The following is a 17,294-nucleotide window of genomic DNA, read 5'->3' on the forward strand; positions in this document are numbered from 1 at the left end:
GAAAAAAACGTTTCTTTACCATTCATTTTTATCATTGAAGATCAAAAGTCTGGGTGTGGGACAAGCACAAAACGGCAATATTTGCATATAATGATGCTGAAAAAAGGTGAAAAAGTCATCATAGACTACTAGAACAAATTTCTTAACACACTTTCATTGTAAAGATAACTATAAAAGTTTGAAATTTCCCCTTTTTTCTGTTTTTCATACAATATGATCAAAGGACATAATAAGTGCCCGTAGAATCACCCACAAACTGCATACAGAAGGGACCAGGGTAGATGTGAACCCGGGACTTTCTTTCTGTGAGGCAACGGCGCCACAAAGCCACCAACACTTTGGAGTAATATCAGGAGCAGTGTAATTACAGAGCTCTGCTGCTCTTCTTCAGCTCCTTACGTGTCTGTGGTCCTGTACAGTGGCAGTTTCATAACAGATATGTAAAGTCATGTCATATGCAATAGTAAGTGCTTTCAGCTTCTACCTTTTTCACTTGGGGTTGCCACAGCAGAGCTGATATGGATCTCCGTGTTGATTTATGTCAAGGATTTTATATAGTTCATGCTTATATTATCATTTATTTCCTTTTATGACTACGTGTACTTTTCCTCTTTGTGAGAAGAGGAGGTTTTAAAAAGAAACTTGTCTGCATTCTTCATGACTGAGCAAACTATTTTTCATTTTGCATAAGTGCCTTATCCTGTTTTTGACAAGCCACAAGGCTCATGTTGCAGGAATGGAAGGTTCCAGCTGCTACCTTGCCTTGCTATCTCCCTCATGCAGACATGACTCGTGTAACCGCTCTCTGACTGTCCTTGTTTGTTTTTTCTCATGTTGAACTAAATAAAAAGCCGAGCCAGAGGAGGGGATTTTAGGAGAGCTTTGAAGCTGAGCACTTACAAGCTGCTACTGCCCACCCTCCTCCTCTGCGCAGAGCATAAAATATATTTGTCTCTCTCTGACTGGTTTCTTTACAGTGTCTGTGCCTCTCATTTCTTTAAAACAGGGTGCAAACCCAACAATTTAATAGATTTTACGCAGAATGGCCTCACTGACAAAACTCCACATTACACTGAGTGTGACCTGGGGTGGTCTTGATCCAGGAACCAGCCGCTCTGGAAACAAGTGCACTAACTGCATGACCACCATGCTGTAATATGTAAATTTGATCATTCAGAGCTAAAATATGCTAATTACTGTATTTGAACATTGCAAATAGGGAGGAATGAAGGACCTTCCACAGGTATTTGGACATTATGGGGATATACTCAGGTCCGAAAGCACTGAGTCCATATGTACATATTATAATATGTACTGTAGTATAATAGGTATACCTATTACACTACAATACTCGACAGAGCAAAGTACTGATCAGTCAAGATCAAAGTGCAGTAAGAAGGATTAAACTTGCCTTTAGTCTCCACTCAGTTCCATCTTTGATGATATTGATGGCCTTAGTCAAAGACAATTCAAACATATGTTGCTAAGCAACCACACTATAAATGTCTATGAAATCTCACACCCAGACATCACCCAGTCAGGCAGAAATCAGCAAAAGGACAAATAAAAAAGACATGACCTTTGACCCCAATGACATTGACCTTTGCCCAAGCAAACCCCTTTGAGGATAATTCTGGGGTTAACTGCTATCCACTGATCAAGATGGTTGTAAATCAACCAAAGAACCTGGCAGGAGAAGGAGAACAAACTCAAAATGAAAGTCTCAAAATTTATTTGAAACAGACCTGAAAGAAATTTCATCACCCAAAAAAATCATCAAAAATTATATTTATTATCAAATATATATACACACAACAGAAATCCTCCTGTTCTTCAGTTGCTTTGTTTGAGGATCACTGATGAATGATGAGTTGGCATCAGCTGCTCATCATCGCTGGAATCCCTGCAGGAACCAATCGGAAAGAGATTTCAGTAAACGGGTGACCAGAGAGAACTGACATCATCAGAGAGCTGAGTCACATTTAAGCAATGATCCAGGATTTTGTAAAAAGGGCCGTTGTGTGTGTGTGTGTGGGGGGGGGGGGGGTATTTGCGAATGAGTCTGGTGCGACAGAGATATCAGGCTTCCCTAAGGAGCCTGGGGACACGCCCCCAGAAAATTTGGAATTTTTAGGTGCCAATTCCTGAATTTTGGTACATATTTCACCACAAAATACAACCACATAGAAAAGATATTTTCTAACCTGTTTTTCGTTCATTTGAACCTTTATTGTACAATTTTGAACATGATGCGATGATGTTATGATGACAAGTAACAGAACATTTTAAATGTCTGTGGCTAAAAAACTGAACACGCAACACCTTGCTGAATCATGATGTGGTACAAATGTAGCTGAGTCACTTGTTGCTGAATAGATGGTTCAGAAACAACATTCATCAGTTTTTTGGGGGGCCATGAAAAGGGGGGTTGGGGACCCTGGATCTGCCCCTGCGTTTAAGCATCATCCTGAGTCAGTGAAAAGCGAAAAGGCAACGCAAGTCAAAACTAATAATATCCATCCATGCGTCAGCAATATTGACCAATTACTCAGCAATATTTAAATCAGCGTTAGTGACAAGGCTTTCACCTCTGTACCACACTCTCCATAACTTTGGATAAATGTTTTCGAGTATTTAAACTCATCTACATTTGCTACCTCGACGTTTTGCAACCATGCTCCCTCTCATTCACACAATTCACAAATAGCTTTCTCAAAATTCACAATGCAGCTCCTTCTGGCCTTCTCTATAGTAATACATCAGCACTCTTAGAGCAAACATTGCATCTGCAGTGGTCTGTCTGGGCATAAAATCTCTCTCAAGATATTAAACTGTTAAACTTACTTGTGGTGTTATACTGCAAGGGTGTTTTTGAGCAAGGCATTAACAGAATAAACTGGAATAGCATTATGAGAGCACATTCCTACACTAAAACTGGACAGTTCTGTGTTTGGATTAAAAGCATTAATTACATATCTGTAACACTGTTACAACATAACTTCAATATCAGTGCTGTGTAAATGTGTATTTGACTGTGACAGATCCAGATTCTAATCCAGATCTGCAGCAAACTTTACTTGAATGTTTGTCATGATATGTATGAGTGACAGATTTCAACATGATCAGTTTATTTTTCCACAAAAAGGCATATGTCATGACATAAAAAACATAAAATGCAGATTTGTATCCTGATTAAATGTAATGGGCTCCTCCTCTTGATGGTATTGATCATTTCACCAGGTTTGGTTTAGACTGATCATGTGACTGATATTTTGTGGAAACAGGATGGTGGGGATGTGATTCCGTGCACAGAGGGCTCGTTAACTACACACAAACACTCATTTTTCATTTTATCTGTCCTGTTCTGAGGTGTGTGACACTCACAGCTCCACCTCGCTGTTTTTCTGGACAGTCGGAGCCCGCATGCAGACCGCACAGGTGTTGTCCAGACTCTGGAAACATGGCCGACAGTACAGAGCTGAAAAATCAAGACGAAAAAACATGTCAAAGTCGACACTGTGGAAAACAACAGAAAGTGAAGGCAGCAGCGGTGCTTCAAACGTATTTAAAGTGTGTCTACCTGAACACTCTGGGACATCACAGGCGACCATGTCTTTGCCCACCACCTCACCGCAGGACAGACAGGTGGCTGAGGACACACCCAGCAGGTCCAACAGGTGGACGCCTCCAGGTAACCTGACACACAAACACACACTCACAGATTTTACGCTTTTAACCCACTTTATTTTTTCACTTTTATATTTGAATTAAAAAGATTGATGCTGTTCATCTGTTCTGGTTTGTCGTTACCGTCGAAGGAGTGTTTGAAGGCAGCTCCCTCTTCCTCCTCCTCCTCTTCCTCTGTCAGCTCGGGCTCTGGCTGCAGAGGCTTTCAGCGCTTTTCCCTCTCTCCTCCTCTGGTCAAGGAGCTGCCGACGGAGGAACTGGATCCTCTCCTGATGCACCAAAAAACAACTTAATGTTACAATGAGATTATTAAAAAAGTGAATTACATGTAACTCTTAACTGTCTCAGATGTTCAAATTAAACTAACTTAAACAAAGACAACATGAGCACAAACAGAATAGTTTTTAAATAATTCAGCATTTTGGCCAAGTGGCACTTTTCTCTGAGCATGATCCAGCTTGCACGTGCCCCAGTCATGAGGACCCCAGCAATGGAAGAAGACCAAGGACACGCCCACCTGGCTGTGTGAGACAGATGGCTACGTTTGAGAGGTGGGGATGGACCAGTTGTTTTTTTGGGGTGACTGTCATCCAGGATGCAGAGACTTTTTCTTTGTCTTTAATGTTTTGAAGCTGTTATCGTGTGCAAGATTTCAGATAAAGACTGTTTTCATCTGGTGAAATTAATAAAAATTGAGTGAAATGTTTGAGTGTGTACCAGCTCTCTGTTGGGGTGTAAATAAGCACAGATCAGTCGTCGGCAGCGAAGGACGTAACCTCTGGTCAAAGAGAGAAGCAGAGAGAGCCCGTACAGGAACCCTGAAACACACCAACACTTTACTCACATGTCATCACGCCAACTTCAAATAACTTTTTTTTTCCATCAAAGAAAAAAAAAAAACAACAATAAAAGAGAAATATATGAAGGGAAGAAGAAGCACTGATCTTTATGATGTCATAACTGGACTGGTGTCTTACCTAAGATGAAGGAGGTGCTGTAATCTGGCTCTGAGGGCTCTTGGAGACACTTCCTGCTGATAACAGTAATATTTCCTCTCTGCAGGATATTAAAGGCAGAGACCACGTCCTTGAAGATGTCTGCAGCGTATCCTGATCCATTCACGTCCATGGACACCATGACAGGAGCTGATGGCACAGAAGGTCACACAGAAGTTACAGTCTTATCAAAAGTGAGCAGTTTGCAGCTGCTCACTGTGTCTTTTCTCACCTCTGGCAACAACATCCCCCTTTGCCTGGTGGTGAATCTGATCCAGAATCCAGAACAAAAGGAAGTCCAGCACCACCAGCACCCCCGCCATCGCCATGTGTGTTAGAATGGAGGCCACACCCTTACAGGTCGCTCTCCATTCCTCTGGTGTTTGACGAAGAGACACTGGAGGACAAACAGAGACAAACACCACAGATCAGTTCACTTTGGTCCTCACACAGACTGAAGCCAACAACACTTCTGGAAGTGACTAATGAATATGAGCTCAATGGAAGCGATCAGTTTGAATTTCAGCTACACTTGAGTTTGGGTGTTGGCTAAATGCTTATTTTATTGTTTTGGTGACACCACTGACTCGCAGCCAATCAGGTTTGAATGCAGGCTCACTTGGTGTGATGAATTTCTTGGCCTCGCGGGGAGTGACTGGCAGAACAGACACTCCGCCCCCCCTGGAAAGCCGTTGGTCGAGCGCCACAAACTGAGCGGAGATGTACACATTGTCAAATTTGTCCTTCTGGAGATACCGACGCCTGTACCACACTGCCCTGCAAAACAACAACAACAAAAAAAACAGAACAAAACACATTTACACAGCACACAAAACATTAACATGTTAAAATGCTCAGTTATCATGTAAATGGTCAGAGGTGGGACAAAGTCACCATCAAGTCACTCTCAAGTCATGAATCAGCAAGTCCCAAATCAAGTCTCAAGTCATAATGACCACCATTTGTTTGTAAACTGACTTGAGACTTGGAGATTCATGACTTGAAATTGACTTGACAGTGACTTTGTCCCACCTCTGTAAACTGTTGGTTAATTTTTACTATGTGGCATTTAACATGCTATTGTATTAACTTGTTGACATTTAATAATGTTGTGTATGAAGTTACCAAAACATGGAGACACATTGACTTTTTTAAATTGTCATTATTATGACCGTGGCAAAACATATATGCATTCATATCACATCATCATGAGGTGAGTGGCACAAATTACTTTCCTACATTTGATGCAAAGCTACAATTCCAAAACAGACTGAAACAATACATTCAGCATGTTAGTATACTTATTAATTATATCAGCATGTTAGTTAAACAACAAAGGTGATTTCCCTTGTTATGAAAAGGACAAGTGTGGACATCATGGAGTCTGTGGGTCCACAATATTTCTGTCAGGAACTCTGGAATTATTGCACATTCTGCTTTGAAATTTTGGATTCTGACAGATACACAGTGAGTTGACATCTTTTAACAGAATTTGAAGCTGTCGCAGGTATATTAGTTCTGTTATGAAACAACTGTTAGATATATCTGTTTATTTGTTATTATATTTTATTTTTTACTATCAAGTATTTGCTATGCTTAAATGGTTGCATTTTTTTTTGTGAGTTTTAGTTATCTGTTTGAGTATACATGTCAACTGGTCTGAACTGGTTTTATTTGATCAGAAAGGCCAAACAAAGGAATTAGGTTCTACCAGGTCCCAAACAACTGCAGGCTGAAGCCAAGACTACATGAGCCAATAAGGTACCGCCTACATTCTCTTTTATAAAAAACACGTCGGCCATGTTTGGGGTCTCTCACAAGATGGAGCCCCCTGCATCTCTGGGGACCCAGGCCTGTTTTTCAACATGACTGAATAAATTCAGACTGAGGAATACTTTGACTTTGTAAGGGACAGTATTATAATAAGGATTGAGTAGAATTAACAGAACCTTGCAAAATCTGCATTGTCGGCACAAAAGCTGCCAGTGTTAGTGGTAGCTGTCAGTGGTATGTGTCATGACCTTAAATGTAATGTCCACATCAGCAATAAGAAAGCCGACTGTTTCAATGTGACCAAGTAGTGAGTGCACTTTGTTCCAGTGCAGAAGGTTCCAGTTCAAACCTCACCCCTGCCACATTTCTCCATGTAATGTGAAGTTGCGTCAGGAAGGGCGTCCAGCATAAAATTTGTGCCAAATGAACATGCAGATCCACCTCGGGTCTGCTGTGGTGACCCCGAGTGAAAACAAGGGAGCAGCTGAAGGGACTACTACTGTTTTTCTTTGACAGGATGTGATGAGCTAAGCTTTCACAAAAATTCAGAGATAAGTTAGCTTTCTCTGAACACACGTCTCCAAGTCTGAAGGCAGGAAATCTTAAAAAGGAGGATGCCCACTGCACCAACAGAGTGGTCAGAGGTCTGGATTCTGGCTACAGCCTGGTGAAGAGCGCTCAAAACTCTGTATTCAGTACCTGTATTTCTTATCAGTATAACTATTCAATAAATTTTCTTGATTAATAAAGAACATGGCAGTCATCCATGATTAACAAATGTAAAAGTTTTTTTTTATACACATTAGTTGAAAAAGGAATGTTGGTGCATTTGAATATGTTTGGACTTGTTCAGGCAGGAACATGTAAAGTCGGTCTTTTGTTTGCGTGCAGTGACTTATGATTAGTATCATACATAATTTGTTGACGGACAGTATGTGAGGCGGGCAGACTGACTGTAGGAAGGACCAGAACACAGGATGAGGCTGACATATGCCAGAGGCTCACTCAGCTTCTGGAATATGTGAAGGCGGGATGACACAGCCTCCATGATCCCCTGCCCCATCTCCTGCAGCGAGCGACTGCTGTTCACGTCAACGTCAAAATGCACTGAAGCTGAAATGTTGAACTCAAATTCCCGCTTCATGTGTTCGAAGGAGTTGACGATGGCTAGAAGGAGATTCAGGATCAGACTGGGTACATCAGAAATTGTGGAAAATAATAATAGAAAAAGATTTACTTACGTTTTGCCAGTCGTGCTTTGATGAGGCTGCCGATGTAGGATGGGATGATACAGAAGAACTGAGCAGCTGAAAAGATCAAATCACATTTAGAAGACAATATTAAATTGTTTGGCATTTTCTGAGTAGACACCACAACAAATACAAATTACAAAAAAAAAAAAAAAACAAGCACATGGAGCAAAAATAATCAGATCATATGACTTAAATACATTAATATGTTCTGTGCATTTTGTAAAATCAGACAGATCCAAAATTGGACCGGGACAATATTAGAAGTCTGCCGCTGTGCAAGAATTCTGAAATAACACAAAGCCGTTTCATGGATCTGGAAGTTTTGTTTAAAGTTCCCGATGTGACATGAACTGCAGTTATTTCCAAGTTAAACTAAGACTTCACTTTCAACTCTAAACCTTTGAGCCTCAATTCAAAATCCAGAAATGTGCAGCGCCCTTCCAGAGATGGCAGCCAACTTAGGAAGCAGAAAATGTTTCAAATTGATCAAGCTTAGCATATTGCGAGGAACAGCTGGAGTACAATGTCATGTAACTAACCTGAGCAATTTGGCAGAGTGGCATGAAGACGTTCACAATCTGGCACAGAGCTTTGAAGTCTTTCAGCTGATTTTCACAATCCGTCTGAGCCTCGATGAAGACCGCACGGCCACTTTTTGTACGGAGAGCCCATCCTGTTGTTACAGACGTCACCGATGTCCACCAGAAAGTGCAGGACATTCCTCAAGGTCTGAGCTGCAAGGACAGGGGTCAGAGGTCAGCTTCAACTGATGTTTAAATTCAACATTCAAATATAACATCGTCTGCTTTTTGTCTGACATGAAAACTGATCTTCCGTGAGAAAGTCTGTGTCAGGTTGAAACAACAATCAGGAAAAGTTAGAGGGACAAACAATGAACAGGAAAAATCTGAGCCTGAATCAGACATCAATAAAACGTCATCACTCACCAACGTGACGCGTGCTGTCCGTCATCGCCGTCATGAAGTTCTGAACTCTTCCTGCGACAGCGTAGGCGTTGTTGCTGATCTCTTTAATTTTGTCCAACACAGCTGCAGTGAAAAGACACGACACCAAAAAAAACAAAAAAAAAACAACTTCAGAGATAACAGATTATGTTGCATCACAGCTTGATAATTTAATTTAATTATGAGTTACTGATCCCTTTCTCCATGTGAAGACATTTCATCAGTCCCACTAAGGGTGGAGGGATTTGGACATTTATGTCATGTACTTCTCTTCTGTACAGGAAGGATCTGTTATGGGTGTTGTGAAAGTGTCGTGACACGGACCCACAACAGGGGGCGTTAATGAACGGACAATGGATAAGCCAAAAAGTAACAATTTAATGTTGTGAATCGCACAACAACGTACAGACAATAACAATATGGTGGACTGTCAATCATACACCAGGTGACGTGTGGGCAGGCTCGACGATAGAAGATGCCTGGAGAGAGAAGAGCTGGATCCCCACACAGCTTCCAACACCAACGGAGCTGAAGAACACCGGAGCCACCAAGCCCTGCGCCCCCAGGTGGCCGCTGTTTTCAGCAGTCAGACCCGGTACTGCTGGCAGAGAACAGAGACAGTCCAGATGAGTGTGAGGTCGCACACTCAGTAATCCCACAGTCTGTATTAAGTAAAGGAGGGAAAACCTCCACCTCCAATCACACACACTCGTGCAGCTCCTGGTCAACCACTTATCTGAGTTGGGGTGTGAGGCGAAGCCGTCGCTGTCACACCAAACGCCAATCCTCCAGATAAGGAAACACTCCAGGAAAACGGCTGCAAATAGAAGTTCAGGTTAAACACACACAGTGTCAGTCAGCAGAGAAATTACCTGAATGGTAGTTGATTTCTCGGCGAGGAGGTGGAGTTGCAGTCCGGTCTTTGTAGTGGTGGTGATGGGTGACAGCTTGTGTTGATTGATGACAGCTGTCACCTCCAGCAAAGCCGACGCCCTCTCGTGCTTGAAGCCCGCACTTCAAGCAGGGCGCCATCTTGTGGTGGTGGGCCAGCAGTACCTCCTCTTTCAGCGGCCCACACAACAGGACCCCCCCCTCAACGGGCGCCTCCTGGCGCCCCGACCAGGCTTGTCCGGGTGCCGCCGGGTAGAAGTCGGCCAGGAGGGCCGGGTCCAGGATGAAGCTCCTCTTCACCAGGAGCGTTCTTCGGGTCCATACCCCTCCCAGTCCACCAAATACTGGAACCCCCGGCCCTTCCGACGGACGTCCAGGAGCCGGCGCACGGTCCAAGCCGGCTCCCCGTCGATGATCCGGGCAGGAGGCGGTGCCGGTCCGGGGGCACAGAGGGGTGACACGTGGTGAGGTTTGATGTGGGACACATGGAAAAACCGGGTGGACTGAGGACCTTGAGGATAGTGAAAGGTCCGATGTATCTGTCCTTCAATTTTTGGGATTCCACTTGCAGGGGAATGTCCTTTGTGGAAAGCCAAACCTCCTGCCCAGGCTGGTACGCAGGGGTCGGGTCACGCCGGCGGTCTGCATGGTTCTTGGCCCTCGTCCGGGCTTTGAGCAGGGCAGAGCGGGCAGTATGCCACACCCGACGGCACCTTCTCAGATGGGCCTGGACCGAAGGCACCCCGACCTCTCCCTCCACTAGCGGGAACAATGGGGGCTGGTACCCCAACACACTTCAAATGGGGAGAGGCCGGTGGCAGACGAGACTTGACTGTTATGAGTGTACTCGATCCAGGCCAGATGGTCACTCCAGGCCGTCGGGTGCGCGGAGGTCACGCAACGGAGGGCCTGCTCCATGTCCTGGTTTGTCCGCTCTGCCTGCCCGCTCGTCTGGGGGTGGTACCCAGCCACGAGACTGACGGGGGCCCCCAGTTCCCTACAGAAACTCCTCCAGACCTGGGAGGAGAACTGAGGACCACGATCCGAGACAATGTCTGATGGAATCCCATGCAGACGCACGACGTGGTGGACCAGGAGGTCTGCAGTCTCCTGGGCCGTCGGGAGCTTCGGGAGGGCCACGAAGTGGGCCGCCTTGGAAAACCGGTCCACTATCGTTAGGATGGTGGTGTTTTCCCTGGGACGGCGGGAGGCCCGTGACAAAGTCCAGGCCGATATGAGACCAGGGGCGACGAGGCACTGGCAGAGGCTGGAGGAGGCCTTGGGCCTTATGATGGTCAGCTTTGCCCTGGTGCAGGTGGTGCAGGCCTGGGACATACTCCCGGACGTCGGCTTCCATAGACGCCCACCAGAAGCGCTGCCGGACCACTGCCACGGTTCTTCGCACCCCTGGGTGACAGGAGAACTTGGAACCGTGACAGAAGTCAAGGACCGCAGCCCTGGCCTCTGGTGGGACGTACAGTTTGTTCTTCGGACCGGTCCCCCGGGTCCGGGCTCCGTGTCAGGGCCTCCCGGACGGTCTTTCTCCATGTCCCAGGTAAGGGCGGCCACGACAGTGGACTCGGGGATGATTGGTGTCAGGGGGGTCTGACAGCCAGTCTTGACCTCCTCTTCGTGCACCCGGGACAGGGCATCAGATCGTTGGTTCTTTGTCCAGGGGCGGGTAGGTGATCCGGAAGTCAAAACGCCCGAAGAACAGCGACCAGCGGGCTTGCCTGGGGTTCAGACGCTTCGCGGTCCGGATGTACTCCAGGTTCCGATGGTCCGTGAAAACTGTAAATGGTACCGATGCTCCCTCCAACAGGTGTCTCCACTCTTCAAGAGCCTCCTTCACCGCAAGAAGTTCCCGATGCCGACGTCATAGTTCCGTTCAGCGGGGGTCAACCTGCGGGAAAGTAGGCACATGGATGGAGACCCTTGTCGGACTCCCCGCTCTGGGATAGCACGGCTCCTATCCCTGAGTCAGAGGCATCCACTTCAACAACAAACTGGCGCTGGGATCGGGCTGCACCAGAACTGGTGCAGTTGGAGGAACCGGCGTTTCAATCCCTAAACGCGGCTTCGCACGATCCGAACAGGTGAAGGGACTTTTTGTGGAGGTCAGGGGCGTCAGGGGCTAACTACCTGACTGTAGCCCTTGAGCTGAACCTCCGGTTAGAATTTGCAAAACCGTAGGAACTGTTGTAGTTTCTACGGTTCGTTGGTTGGGGCCAATCTCTCACCGCCGCAACCCTTGGACGGATCAGGGGCGACGGTAGAGTTGGAGGAGATTTATGAACCCCAAGAAGGACAAAGAAGTGCGGTGGAACTCACACTTGCTCGCCCTTCACAAACACGCCGGTTCTCCAACAACCGCTGTAGGACCTGACGTACATGCTTAACATGGGTCTCAGGACCGGAGGGAAAAAATGAGTATATCGTCTAGATATACGAAGACAAACCGATGCAGGAAGTCCCGCAAGACGTCATTAACCAATGCTGGAACGTCGCGTGCGCATTGGTGAGGCCGAACGGCCTATGACCAGGTACTCAAAGTGACCTAACGGCGGTGTTAAATGCCGTCTTCCACTCCTCTCCCTCCCGGATCCGAACCAGGTGATAAGCATTCCTAAGATCCAATTTCGTGAAATTTGGGCTCCATTGCTAGGTGCGTGAACACTGAATCCAACAGAGGTAACGGGTATCGGTTTCGAACCGTGATCCTCGTTCAGCCTCTGTAATCAATGCATTGACGGAGTCCGCCGTCCTTCTTGCCCACAAAAAAGAAACCAGCACCATCGGGGAGGTGGAGTTCCGGATCAACCCGGCAGCTACGAGTCCCGGATGTAGGTCTCCATTGATTCGGTTCCGGACGTGAGAGGTTGTACAGCCTGCTGGACAGGTACTCAGTGCCCGGTATCAAATCAATGGCACAATCGTACGGACGGTGCGGGGGGCAGCGTGAGTGCCAGATCCTTGCTGAAGGACGTCAGCAAGGTCGTGGTACTCGGCTGGCACCGCCGCCAGATTGGGGGGAACTAAAACCTCCTCCTTAGCTGTCACACCGGGTGGAACCGAGGATCCTAAACACTCCCAGTGGCAGGTTCGCTTCCACTGAACACAACCCAGACGGCCAATCAATCCGGGGATTGTGTTTTAACACCCATGGAAAACCCAATATCCTCGGGAGGTAGAAGGTGTTACATAAAACAATCTCCGCCCTGTGATTCCCAGACACCACCAATGTCACTGGCTGAGTCTGGTGTGTTGATTAGTGGAAGAAGGTGCCATCTAGTGCCGCACGACAATGGTGACGGTAAGGCCACTAGAGGGAGCCCAACCTCCTTTGCCCATCTGCTATCCAGCAGATTTCCCTCCGACCCCATGTCCACCAGTGCGGGGCGTGAAGGGTTAAATCCTCACTCAGGATCGTGACTGGGATTTGTGCAGATTTACGGGGTCTCCCCGCGGGGTATTGTGACCCACCTTAGCCCAGTCTCTAAGGACGAGTGCTGCTGTTTTGATCGTTTGGGGCATTCTCTCTGTGTGTGCTCAGTAGAGCTGCAGAGAAAACACTCTCCCGGATCAGCCTCCTTTGTCTCTGATCTGATCGTTTTTTTGGCACTGCTCGTTCATAGCAACGTCAGCAGGGGGAGCTGTTGTCACGTGGAGAGCCCTGGCAGTGGAGCGTGGGGGAAGTCGGCTTCCTTTCAGGACCCGGGAGGAAGAGGGACGGCTGTGGCCTGACCACGCCCTTCGTCCGCTCCCGTCGGTGTTCTGTTCATCGGTTGTCTAACGTATAAACCAGGTCGATAAGCCCATCTAAATCCCGCGGTCGTCCTTCGCCCCAGGTGCTCCTTGAGGACCAGAGACAGTCGTTACAAAGGCGGCGCGGAGCGCGAACAGCATTTCCAGCCGGCTCGCGCTGCCGCGATGCGGGAGTCGACTGCATACTTGCTGCGCTCCGACACCCTGTCTTATCGACAGCAGCACCACTTGAAGCGGTCTCGCCTCTATGAGGGTGGTCGAACACCTGTCGGAACTACCTCACAAACTCAGTATAAACCGTTAGGAGCTGTGAATTCTGCTCCCAAAGCGACGTTAGCCCAGGCGCGTGCATCTCTCGAAGCAAGTTTATAACGTAAGCCACCGGCAGGCGTCTGCGCGTTACATGACGGGACGCTGTGAAAAGACGATCGCGAGCACTGCATCAAGAAGTCCGCGCCACGTCTCCACACAGCCTCCGTACGGCTCGGAGGGCTTACTGTATGCTTCAGGGGAAGGTGGGTGGGGGTCGTTGAACGACCAGCGGAAATGTCGGTTTCTGGCACAACGGTCAGCAGGAAGAGGTTGCTGCAGCAGCGCCATGAGCATGCGCTTCCACCTGGGCGTGTGAGAGCCTCTATCCTGCGATGAGAACACTGCTCTGCTCGGTAACTAAGTCCAACCGAGTGGCAAGGCGGTTAAGATGTGCTGCAGCTCACCCAACCCGCCTCCTGCCTGTGCACCTCGCTCTCCATGGCGTTCAAGCGATGGTGACGCCCCTCGGGATCCATGACGCTGGCCGAGAAATCCTGTTGTGAAAGTGTCGTGACACGGACCCACAACAGGGGGTGTTAATGAACGGACAATGGATAAGCCAAAAAGTAACAATTTAATGTTGTGAATCGCACAACAACGTACAGACAATAACAATATGGTGGACTGTCAATCATACACCAGGTGACGTGTGGGCAGGCTCGACGATAGAAGACGCCTGGAGAGAGAAGAGCTGGATCCCCACACAGCTTCCAACACCAACGGAGCTGAAGAACACCGGAGCCGCCAAGCCCTGCGCCCCAGGTGGCCGCTGTCTTCAGCAGTCAGACCCGGTACTGCTGGCAGAGAACAGAGACAGTCCAGATGAGTGTGAGGTCGCACACTCAGTAATCCCACAGTCTGTATTAAGGAGGGAAAACCTCCACCTCCAATCACACACACTCGTGCAGCTCCTGGTCAACCACTTATCTGAGTTGGGGTGTGAGGCGAAGCCGTCGCTGTCACACCAAACGCCAATCCTCCAGATAAGGAAACACTCCAGGAAAACGGCTGCAAATAGAAGTTCAGGTTAAACACACACAGTGTCAGTCAGCAGAGAAATTACCTGAATGGTAGTTGATTTCTCGGCGAGGAGGTGGAGTTGCAGTCCGGTCTTTGTAGTGGTGGTGATGGGTGACAGCTTGTGTTGATTGATGACAGCTGTCACCTCCAGCAAAGCCAACGCCCTCTCGTGCTTGAAGCCCGCACTTCAAGCAGGGCGCCATCTTGTGGTGGTGGGCCAGCAGTACCTCCTCTTCAGCGGCCCACACAACAATGGGCCCTCTTTCTTTTTTTTTTAAATATATAAATAGTACACGCTGCCTCTTTGACAGATTATTAAAAGTTTGAACAAAACCTCTTGTTATGCTTGTATCAACAATTCTTACATCACCAGCCAGTTTGGTCAGTTGGTATGAAGCTAGCTCCAATCAATGTCAATGAACGCATCTGGAAGCAAAAACTGGAATTTAAATGAATGAAATATGTGAAAGTGGGTGGATCTTACGAAACAGAGGTGTGGCTGCTCGCTGCAACAGTTCCTGGGTTTGATTGGCAGCCAGCTCCGCCCCACACATCAGAGTGGTGGCGAGTCCCTCCGAGTTTTCAATTATGTTGGTGAGTGGGCCGGACAGAAGCAGCGAGATGCACACTACCTGCAGCAAGTTCCAGCCATGTTCTGAAACACAGTGAAAGAATGAGATAACTGCACCCAAGAACCACACCCCAAACAAAGCCCCACCTACAACTGTAAGGACATACTCATAATAATTTACAGTTACAATCATTACCCATGAAGCAACCATGTTCAGTCTGATTTTAAGTCAGTGTGAAGAATGTTTCTCACAAATGCAATCTGTCCAAATTATAAGAAATAATCTACAATGAAGCCTGCAGCTGGGACTAGTTTCTGGAATCTAGACACTCTGCCACAATATCTACTGAATGCCATGGATTATCGATGTGCAGGAACTCTGTGCCACTGGATTTTCACAGTGAACCTGATGGATGATGCGACATTAATCACGCTCACCTGAGAACATTGAGGGCACCATGAGCAAGACGGTGCCTCGGATGCTGGTCGACAACCCCAGGCCGAATGCTGCCAGGAAGGCCACACCCACCGTGCTGTACACACAGTACCACATGGCCTGGGGATGCAGGAACAGAGCCATGGCACCATATAGAGATGCCAATAGCAGCCCACAGGAAAATAGAGCAAGGCTCTGCCCAGCCTCCTGCAGGTGACCTTTGACCTTTTTCCAGCCACACATGTGCTTTGTTGATCTGTGGAGGTGAAAAGAACAAGATGTTATAAACACACAGAGACCTGGATCAGACACCAGCATGGAGTCAGCTGAGATTTTAGATTTCACTTTGCTGCAGCAGCATCATTGCCTCTACAGGACATCGTATTAAAATGACATATTGAATGCATCATCTTCAATTATCACTCAGCATCAGCAGCAACTATACAAAAAGGAGACAACAATAAAGCAGCATGAGTTTACAATGATGAAAGAGAAGTGAGAAAGTCATATGAAAATAAAGCGCAATAATCAATACTGTAAATATCCAATCATATAATAATTATTCTGAAATGGGCCATTCCATATGATGACTACTTTTATGGGATTTTATGCAAATAATTTTTTAGTTTCACGAAAATAACATTTTCAAAGCTGGATTTTCTTTGTTGATTGTTTCATCTGCTGCTCCACAGTGGATACTGGAACATTTGTTATTAGTACTTCAAATGATATTCTCACCGGGGTTCTCGAGTTTGGAGTGAGATTACATCTGTTTGAGGCAGAGCCACTCAAAGTTTAGGAGCAGTCTTTTCACTGTCAAACTAGACTCGTCGCATCATATTTTTATTCACCATGTATGATGTAGAAGGGAAAAAGTCATCCCTCCTTGGTGGGCGTGATCTCTTCCTTCTCAATATGATAAATACAAGGTGTGGGATGAGTGTGAGAACATATCTCACAGACAGTGTGTGAGACTTGAGAACCCTGTTCCCATAAAGTCTTGATGCTGAATGCAGCAGATGCAAGCATATCACAGTAAATTGCATCTGCACATGTACAGTAGTGTTCAGAATAATAGTAGTGCTATGTGACTAAAAAGATTAATCCAGGTTTTGAGTATATTTCTTATTGTTACATGGGAAACAAGGTACCAGTACATTCAGTAGATTCTCACAAATCCAACAAGACCAAGCATTCATGATATGCACACTCTTAAGGCTATGAAATTGGGCTATTAGTAAAAAAAAAGTAGAAAAGGGGGTGTTCACAGTAATAGTAGTGTGGCATTCAGTCAGTGAGTTCGTCAATTTTGTGGAACAAACAGGTGTGAATCAGGTGTCCCCTATGTAAAGATGAAGCCAGCACCTGTTGAACATGCTTTTCTCTTTGAAAGCCTGAGGAAAATGGGATGTTCAAGACATTGTTCAGAAGAACAGTGTAGTTTGATTAAAAAGTTGATTGGAGAGGGGAAAACTTATACGCAGGTGCAAAAGATTATAGGCTGTTCAACTACAATGATCTCCAATGCTTTAAAATGGACAAAAAAAAAAAACAAACAACAAAAAAAAAAACGCATGGAAGAAAATGGAAAACAACCATCAAAATAGATAGAAGAATAACCAGAAT

The 17,294-nt window shown here is 46.5% G+C and overlaps 1 protein-coding gene across 1 annotated transcript; it reads right to left on the bottom strand.

Annotated features, from left to right (window-relative positions):
• Nucleotides 1–1,814: 1,814 nt before the first annotated feature.
• LOC117510224 (DC-STAMP domain-containing protein 2-like) lies at nt 1,815–16,063 on the bottom strand. Its single transcript, XM_034169850.1, is given in 15 exon segments — nt 1,815–1,903; nt 3,385–3,478; nt 3,581–3,696; nt 3,811–3,956; nt 4,405–4,505; nt 4,665–4,832; nt 4,915–5,079; nt 5,302–5,459; nt 7,406–7,622; nt 7,697–7,762; nt 8,244–8,355; nt 8,357–8,442; nt 8,656–8,757; nt 15,146–15,316; nt 15,671–16,063. Coding segments are annotated over 15 exon segments (2,088 nt in total). The 5' UTR covers nt 15,987–16,063; the 3' UTR covers nt 1,815–1,833.
• Nucleotides 16,064–17,294: the final 1,231 nt, after the last annotated feature.

Source organism: Thalassophryne amazonica, chromosome 5 (assembly GCF_902500255.1).
Source record: "Thalassophryne amazonica chromosome 5, fThaAma1.1, whole genome shotgun sequence".
NCBI lineage: Eukaryota > Metazoa > Chordata > Actinopteri > Batrachoidiformes > Batrachoididae > Thalassophryne > Thalassophryne amazonica.